Consider the following 9,756-nt stretch of genomic DNA (forward strand, 5'->3'; position numbering starts at 1 on the left):
TCTTCCAATTAGAACATATCTGTGTTAATAGTCTTGATTCAAGAAAGCTGTGTTTAAAAAGATGGGGTTTTTTTAGGCTTCAGTGACCAAGCGCCTTATGGTCTCCTGCAGAAAAGGTGGTGTTGCTATAGTGCGCCTTTTCCCTGCTCCATCACCAGCACCTATTTTGGTATGCAGAGCAGTGCCCGACTGCAGGTTGGACGGAGCTTCATACAGTAACCAGTGAATAACCCAACGGCCAAGCCTGGCTAGAGGGACATTTCACCTACAACTGTTTCCATCACTTAATGAAAATTTCACCTCCCACCGAGCTGACATGTGCTTAAGCGTTAGGGGTCGCTTCATGCGTGCGCGTGTCTGTGTTGCTGTGTGCGCATGGGGCGCTGGCTTAGTGAAATTGCATAATCTTCAAACCCACTACGACTTTCATGCATGTCGTTTCAAGTCAGTGTCCTGCCCACCATGTAGACTAAAAGGGGGCTCTCAGCAGCGTCTCCTTTCACCGAGCGTTGGAGGTTCAGCTACAGACAGTCTTATGGAAATTATGGTATATGTGGCGCAAAACTGCCCCAAAAAGAAAACAACATATTTATCTGGGTGACGCAAGAAAAAAAAAAAAAAAAAAGACTTGTTACTGATGCTTCCCATCTGACGGAGATCACCACCTACAACACACATCCACCTATTTTCTGAGGACGTTACCTCTAGGTGTCTACTAGAGACAGACGCTACCTCCGCAGCCACCGGCTCTTCACAGAGTCGCTCCGGTGCGGAGGAAAGCAGTGGAAGGAAGATCATTCTGCTGATCCCAGCACCTTCGGTTAATAAGGGAAGCACCAATACCTCCTTGGACGTCTCCCTCCGCCCTTTTTTTTTTGCCAATCGCCACCCCGCGGCTCCCTACCCGGAGGAGAAGAGTCGGGGAGGGGAAACCGAGGACACACCCGCGCATACTGTACGCGGTGTACACGGCAAGGATGCTGCAGACAACATGAGGTGAAAATCATCGACTGTCCCGAATTGGAAATTCATTTTTACCCCCACCTGCACTGGAGACTGAAGACCCGTTTGCCGCAGCTGATTATAGATGCCCACCTCCCTGACACCAGCGGGAGCATCCAGCCTCACCCAGAGACGAAAAAGATGTCTGTAGGTATGTATGAAATCAAGATAAAGCGGCTTTCATCCGTCTCCTCGATTCTGAGTATAAATCTTGTCGTACAATAGTTCATGTTTGGATTTGCACCTGTCATGGCATGATTACCACACCTGCAATTTTTGTTGCATGACATATTATTTTGCAAAACCGTGCCTTCACTTGAGAGGGGTAGGCATGCAGATAGAGATGCATTTTTTCCCCTCTGAGAGCCAATTTCCTTTTGTGGGTAAATTATTTATAGATGTTTTTGAATATTTCAGTAACAGGCACCATTTCAAGACAAAAATGCTCCACCAAAACCTAAAGTCAGATCGTATAACCAGCTGTAAACCTTTTCCTTTAATCTCTTTTTGTTTTCTGATGGCACAATACATTTAAACATATATTTTTTAATGTTTAGACGGAAGATATCTGAGGAAGGGTGAAGTCTGGATTTAGTGTCTGCTGCATTACCATTACATGTATGGCAATTCAGTTCAACAAATATAGATGTTGCAGCAAATGCGTCCTGATTTGGGAGCTTTGCAAGTTTTTTTGTTATTATTTTAGCCCGTGGTTTTATCTGCATTGATGTTATTTACATGCAAAGCACGTTGGTTTTTTGAATGTTAATTAGTGAGAGTGTTGAATTATTTTCTATTTTCTGTTTGATCTTCAAGCTGAAAGAAAATTTAGGATTTCTCTGAGCTAAGCAGAAGGATTAATTGAGTGCTGAATCATTTCTCAGGTTTCTCTGACCTTGCTACTTTTCTCTGTTTGTCCTACCGCCAGTCAGCTCCTAGGTGACATCCTGTGGCCTTCAGGTCTTCACTCTGCTGAGTCCCCACCCTCTCCTGGCCCCCACCTGCAGTTCTCCAGGCTGCAGGACCCAGACATCCTGAAAGGTGCAGGCCACCTCGCCCTGCAGAATGACTGTTGCCACAGGCGACCCCTCTGACGAGGCAGCTGCACACCCAGGGCACCCCCTGGACTACGACCCAGAGGCTGACCATGAATGCTGTGAGAGGGTGGTCATTAACATCTCAGGGCTGCGCTTTGAGACACAACTCAAAACCCTCTCTCAGTTTCCCGAAACTCTACTGGGGGATCCCAAAAAGAGGATGCGCTACTTTGACCCACTAAGGAACGAATACTTTTTTGACAGAAACAGACCGAGCTTTGATGCTATATTGTATTATTATCAATCAGGAGGCCGATTGAGAAGGCCGGTCAATGTCACTCTTGATATTTTTTCAGAAGAGATCCGCTTTTATGAGCTTGGGGAGGAGGCCATTGAGATGTTCAGAGAAGATGAAGGTTTCATCAAGGAGGAGGAACGTCCTCTTCCTGACAATGAGTTCCAAAGACAGGTGTGGCTTCTCTTTGAGTACCCAGAAAGCTCAGGTCCTGCTAGGATTATTGCCATAATTTCTGTCATGGTCATCCTGATATCTATTGTCAGCTTCTGTTTGGAGACTCTCCCAATATTCCGCAATGATGAGGAGGAAATGCATAAGTCCCATGCTCAAGTTTTTTCACCTGAGACCAACTCTACAATAATCAGCTACACATCCACCTACTTCACTGACCCCTTCTTTGTTCTAGAAACTCTCTGCATTATATGGTTCTCCTTTGAGTTTTTAGTGCGCTTCTTTGCCTGCCCAAGCAAAGCAGGCTTTTTTGGTAACATAATGAACATTATTGATATTGTTGCCATCATTCCTTACTTTATCACTCTTGGCACCGAGTTGGCAGATAGAGCAGAGGATGGTCAGCCAGGTCAGCAAGCCATGTCTTTAGCCATTCTCAGGGTTATCCGCTTGGTACGAGTCTTCAGGATCTTCAAGCTGTCCCGTCACTCCAAGGGGCTTCAGATTTTAGGTCAAACCCTTAAAGCCAGTATGAGAGAGCTTGGCCTCCTCATTTTCTTCCTCTTCATCGGGGTAATCCTGTTTTCCAGTGCAGTTTACTTTGCTGAAGCAGATGAGCCTGAGTCACAGTTTGAGAGCATCCCTGATGCATTTTGGTGGGCTGTGGTGTCAATGACAACAGTCGGCTATGGTGATATGGTCCCGACTACAATTGGAGGCAAGATAGTGGGCTCCCTCTGTGCCATTGCAGGTGTGCTGACCATTGCCTTGCCAGTGCCTGTCATTGTGTCCAACTTCAACTACTTCTATCACCGTGAGACTGAAGGCGAAGAGCAGGCTCAGTATCTGCAGGTCAATGTACCCAAAGCTGATTCAGCCGAGGAGCTAAAAAAGAGCCGAAGCGGCTCCACCATCAGCAAATCAGACTACATGGAGATTCAGGAGGCTGTAAACAACAGCAATGAAGACTTTCAGGAGGAGAACCTTAAAACAGCCAACTGCACACTCGCCAACACAAACTATGTAAACATCACCAAGATGCTCACAGATGTGTAACCTTCATATGTTTTTCCCCATCACAGTGGGAAAAATGAAACTGTACTGCCACATGGAACAGAAATGCACCCTACTAAACACGTGATAGAAAAATCAAGGCAATAGAAAACAGAATGTCAATGACGATTTACCGAAAAATATTCCAAATGCCATATGCTCCCTTTAAAACTCCTAAAACAATTTCCGCAGTTCTAAGATTTGAATTTCTGCATGGAGTTGTCTTTGTATGATCAGCTGCAACAAAAATTGACAAAGCCTAAAACTGTCTTTCTCACCATTGTAGCCAACAGTTGCACACAATGAAAAGAAACAGAAAAAAAGCAAACTCCCCACTTTTGACCGCTGCCCCTTTATCTGTCATTTCAGATGGCACACAGCTCAGACGGGCTTCCTGAAGAGCCTGTTGTGTTCTACATATGCTGCTTCTTGGAGCAAAAGAAATAAAACTGTCATATGCTTTAACATTTAGAAAAAAAAGGAGGATGTGTGAGCATTAACCACGCCCACTCCAAATGGCTTGTGGATGACTTGTAACGATGCTGGTGGTTAAGTACACCATGTTATTTGAAGGATGTATGATAGCCATCAGCTCTTAGCTAATGGTTTGACACCCTTTCCCCTAGTAGACATCAGTATCTGATGAATGACTGACAATGGCCTTGAATTTTCACTGCTTTGGTCTTACATGTACTCTATGTATTGCAATGCAAGCTTTCCCACCTCCATTCACCCAAACTTGTCTTACTGCAGAGCTTTGAGACATCTTGAATGTTTCTTCTTGTTTAGTACTTCACTGTTTCACTTTTACAGAGCTTATCCATATAGATAGGTAGCTTAACTGTGACTTAGCTGATATCCAATAGGTAGGTAGGAAGAAAACATAGTCAGTAGATTACTGCATGACATTTTTATCTCAATGAGAAGTTCCACTTGGGTTTCAACTGCCACTTGCTTCACCTGGTCACTGTATATTTGTCTGTACACTGCCTTCTGTAGAAATCCACACTTTTAAAAGGATGCCTGCAGATAGCTATTAACCTGAAACTGTAAGTTTGAGAACTTTTGACTTATTAATAATAAGGTAATTTTCTACACTTAAAAAGATGTGTATCAATATTTACATTCCATCTAGAAGTCATTGCCATTTTGCCAGGTTGCTGTAATCTGAGCTGTGATTGGGTAAACGTAAACTCATACCCTGCTTTTGGATGTTAATCTCAGCCTCAGTGATCAAAGTCTTGAAATTGTGTCTGTTTCACAGATTCATCTAATTGTGTCCTTGTTATCAAAATAGCAACTTGTAGGGAAATGTTTGTTGGAAAAATGCTTTAACTGCCTTTTGTCTGGGTTTACGCTTTTCACCTAGTGTTGCATGACTTTAAAACATTTCTAGCATGTATGTAAGCGAAAACAGGAAGCATCTAAGAGACTAAAATAAAATATTGCAATAGATATATTTATTTCTTAAATGTAAAACAATATATCTTTATAGACAGATCACATAATACAGCATACATATGCTTTTATCAGAGATCTTAAGCCCTCTAAAATAAGCATGCGCTTTTCCATCTTGGCTATTTCTAACAATATTAATAATTGTTTATTTCAGAGTGCCAAAGATACACTCTCAATAGGCAAGATTTCTAGTCAAAGTAATTCTTAGGGAAATTGGCATATGACCTGTATCTTAACCAGAATTTTAGTATGCTTTGTTTTTAAACTGCCCTCAAAAAAGTAGGTGTTACCAGTAGGTTAATCTTTCAGCCATAAACAATAAGCTTACTTTTTCACCCTAAACATTTTATGAACATTGGCTTGATATAATAACAGTGAAGTCCCACTGTCTGCTGAGAAAACTCTGATGCCAGAAGCTCAATATATCTTTAAAAGTTGGCATCAGATGTGAATTAAGTTCTTGGATTGCATACAGCTAAAACTTTCCACAGTTCGCTCAACACTGCCAAGGTAACAGTCAAAGGCAGTAACATTAATATGGAAGGTGATAATTAGCAGCAGTGTAGCAGACATTGTCTGACCTACATATGGTCTGACTATGCCCCTATGTCTCTTGCCTCTGCTTTTTCTCACAGATGTCCAACGCAGTTACAAAAGATTGTTGCTTAAGAGAAGGTGTGTAGCAAGAATTGTGTTGATGAATTTTGTGAATGCAAGGGTTTCCTTTTTGATACTACAGTCTCAACCTAGAGTGGCAAAATGTTTCTGTGTCATTGCTGCCAGTATGTGCTCAGGAAGCATCGTCCGACTGCCCGATGTGAGGCTTCCTAAGTCGTCTCTCTGTCCAAACTGTGGGTTTTTAGAGACTTTTTTTTACTTAAGTAATTTCCTTGGTAGTCTAAGGTAAATTGAGATGTTAAATTACTACTATCTCAAGGTAGAATAACAATAAGTAGCTTGTTTTTAGCAATACACCCATTCTACATATGTGGACCACTCTTTGTGAAAATATCCATGATTGTTTAACTACTTATTTTCATAAACCTCTTTCATCCAGTTAAGATTTTTTTTCCCCTGGGTACCAATTTGGATGTGTTAATGCACAGTGAGCAGTAATGTACACGTGTCACAGGGAGAGAAGAACCTCTGAATGTCAGCATCATAGTCTGGTTCTACAGCTGCATTATGCAACCGCATATCTTTATATTTGTGGAAAAACTCACAGTCTGACCAAAAATATTTGTCTATACATGCAAATGCATCATATTTTTATGTCTTCATTTGTTTTGTGTTTGGCACTTATGATAAATGTTATCATCTTAACATTTATCTGTAATGTAACAGGTGTGTTACTGTGTTTTAGTCTAACTCACTGTAGCAACTCATGCACTGGAGACCACAACATGGTAACTGAACATCCACTACTGTTTCTTCTTAAAGCACAAATAGAGCTGACTTTAAGAATATTAATTGTCACCCACAGAGGGACCCACCAGCAAATCCCACTCCATGAGCAGAGTGTCCCACAGTGAATACGTTGAGAGATCTATGCAGAGGTTGATTTTTTTAGCTGGCCGCTTTTAAGGAAATAGAACGTTTGAGTTCAGATTTCCTTTAATGTTTTATCTGCCACTAGTTTCATGCTGGTTTAAAAAGCTGTTGAAAGAAACTGTAAGAAAACCCTAGGCTTGTTAGCTAAAGGAGAAATATTAACTGCCTGAGTTTTGGGTTTGTTTGAACTGCCATGTCAGCTCTCTGCAGCAGGCCCCCAGATAACTCAACCATATAAGACACAAAATGATCAATATGCAAACTGTGTGCAAGTGTGTGTTTAAGAATCAGTGTCCTTTCTTTCTCTTTTACACCCAGAGCCTGATAGTGTGGCATCCATTAAAACAACTTGTACAGCTGTTCACTTCACCTCTGCTCTGCTGTATAGAAGCCTAAAACATCCGACAATGCTGATACAGTGGATAATGATTTTTCTTTCTGTGAAATGAAATGTGGAACAATATTGTAAATAATCATAAGGAAGAATGGAGAAGGAACACATGTACTACATATTGTATGTAATGTTTGGATTCAAAAGTAGTATTACCTGCACTTTACAACAAAAAGGACAATCTATGGACAAGAAAATATGTAAAATAAGAAATACGTATACTTCCAAATGCTCATAACCCTGAAAAAGTAATATCAATAATGAAGCCAATAATTATTCAACTGAAACTGTGTTTGGTGTGATTATTGTGTCAGTTTTTGCAGCACGCATTGACAGATGCAGAGGTGTTTTTCAAATGTTTCACCAGCCTTTCTTCCTCCACATCCCAATGTCTGTGAGGTACTTGGTCTGCAAATGATTTGACTAAAATTAGCCCAAGAGCATCTTTGCTGATACAAAATGCCACGAATCTATCAAAGCCCCATTTGTTGTTATTTTTAGGGTAGCCAGCGTCTTTGTAGCCACGAGCATTGCAGAGGACATTTTCAAACGCCTCCTGGTATCTTCAGCTTCTTCCTCCCTTTAAGTGCATGCTATACACTCCCTGCAGTTTAAAAGAAAGAGCAGGGTGTTCTATTAATAGCGGTTTTTATTAGAGAATGAGATAGAGAGAGAAGGAAAAGAAGGAGAAGATAAAAAGAAGGTGGAATAAAAGATGCTATTGTGAAAAGACTGTTGAAGAGTCCTTAAAGTGAACTTGTGGTTCATCCAGCTACAAGGCACAGCTGGAAAGAACTGGAGAAATATAAATGTTTTTATTCTTAAAAATACATTTTTATGTCATGAAAAACATTAAAGACGAGAATGTAATGCTTGATCTTTAGGTTGTTAAACTCGTGGGATAATAATGCATGTGGATTGTAGTTAGCATGAGCGCATCCTTCCTGTCTGATTTACACCATCTGTAGTCAACTTGTGGTTAACTTCAGCTCTGCATTGTGAGCAGGAACACTTTGAGCCTCAGTTCTGTGTAGCTTCAGCTCTGCTGTAGTCATTAGTCTTGCTTTGATTTAGTGGTACTGTGTAACACTCCACAGCTCCACTTTGCAGGAACCAGGGCAATCATGGAAAGACAGATGGGACCGAGCCTCCCAAGCAAGGAATGTGGTTCTGGTGCAGGTGGTCATGGCTATGTACAGTGCAGTTGTTGTTATTGTTAGAGAGGAGTGAAGAGGAGTGAGTGCCTATGTGTTGTTTATCAGCAGCATGCCCACAGGAACACAGCTGAGGAGTCCTACAGGCTTCCACTGTACTTACCAGCGTGTAATTAGCAGAAGAGCACTGTGGGACCTGGAGCTTATCCAATAGGGCTGCCCTGGCATCACAGAACACCCCGCCGTTGGGACGTGCACCTTCAAATCCTGCCCTGGTTTAGTGAAAGTGCAAAACTACTTTAAGAAGGAGGAGCAGACTTCCTGAGCACACTGTCACAGTCACTTTGCGTAGGGGTTTGACTGAAAGCAAAAAACCTAACATAAGTGAACAATATTTTATAGGTTTACCTAAATGCCAAGGGATGAAGTAAGAAAGAGCAAAGAAATGCTGCCCTCTAGAGGCGTCATGGCTGAAATGGTGACGCAGTTGCTCAGGCATCAGTGAATGAGAAACCTAATCCTTTAAAGCAGTGGTCCCCAAACTTTTTCCTTCTCTGGTGGGGGCCGGAGTCAGTTTGTAACAGAAAAAGTGTGACGATTGCAGGAGTGCCTAAATGTAAAAATATATTGTTTTCCAGAAAGCACAATCAAATAACTCTCTCTGGGTTCTTCACAGAACAAGTCAGGAAATAAATAATAACCAAACAACCCTCTCTGGGTTCTTCACAAAAAAAAAATCCAGGAAGGATTATAGTCCGTATTTTCCGAACTATGAGCCGCACCGGACTATAAACCACAACCCCAAAGTTTTTTTTTTTTTAAACCAGTAAACATGCACATCTAAGCCTCAGATATCTCTGCCGCTCTAGGTTTTCCACAACGATGCAGCAGCAGCAGAGGGGGGCGGACACCCAAAATCTGAGTCATAACAGATCAATTGAATATCACATTTATTATAGTTTAAAAAGAAAAAGTTGTCAAGATTTAACAGAACTGATTACAGTAGTTTCCGAAGGTAACTGTAACAGTAAAAGTGCTGATCCCTCGTGTCTGCTACTAGCACGTGCTAAATCAGTGGTCCCAACCTGTTTATTACCGCGGACCGTCAAGACTTGGAAATTTTGTTGCGGCCCGGGAGAGGAGGAGGGGGGACGAACAGTCAGATAAGGTTTCTGCATGTTGGTGTTCCCACTAAATACTGAATAAGCCCTATTTGGGTTGTCTTGGCCTTGTTATCGCAGCCTGTGGGGTTTTCCCTGACTGGGAAGGAGAATACAACCTGTTTATGACAGGTAGCCAATCAAAAAGCGCGGTGACGTAAGAACAGAGGGGAATCCCAACCAGCTGACATATCACACAACTGAGAGTCCGGTGGGTATCGGAGATGATATATGGAAATTATGTTTATTCAGTTAAAAATGTTAACTATGAAAAAACATATTCACCTCCAAATCATAGAGCAGCAAATAGAGCGGCTGCTCCCGTCGTCTTTCTTCCATGCCTTTTCTTTTTATTACCTGTTTTATCTCTTAAAATGACTCCACAAACTATCACTACTGCTTCTACATCGTCATCCGTGTTTGCTTATTCTAAATTCCCGCTATTTTTTTTTATTTTTTTATTTTTATTTTTTTGAGGGGG

At 41.6% G+C, this 9,756-nt stretch overlaps 1 protein-coding gene across 1 annotated transcript; it reads left to right on the forward strand.

The window, feature by feature from the left end:
• Positions 1-374: 374 nt before the first annotated feature.
• Positions 375-7,248, forward strand: LOC103464696 (potassium voltage-gated channel subfamily A member 2). The gene is made up of 2 exons (XM_008408953.2): positions 375-1,153; positions 1,931-7,248. The coding sequence occupies exon 2, from the start codon at positions 2,068-2,070 to the stop codon at positions 3,562-3,564; it is 1,497 nt and encodes a 498-aa protein (XP_008407175.1). The 5' UTR covers positions 375-1,153; positions 1,931-2,067; the 3' UTR covers positions 3,565-7,248.
• Positions 7,249-9,756: the final 2,508 nt, after the last annotated feature.

This window comes from Poecilia reticulata, linkage group LG5 (genome assembly GCF_000633615.1).
Source record: "Poecilia reticulata strain Guanapo linkage group LG5, Guppy_female_1.0+MT, whole genome shotgun sequence".
In the NCBI taxonomy this organism is placed as follows: Eukaryota; Metazoa; Chordata; class Actinopteri; order Cyprinodontiformes; family Poeciliidae; genus Poecilia; species Poecilia reticulata.

Excerpts from the sequence above, each read along its gene's own strand:
- LOC103464696 (XM_008408953.2), top strand. The coding sequence starts at position 2,068 with ATGACTGTTGCCACAGGCGACCCCTCTGACGAGGCAGCTGCACACCCA.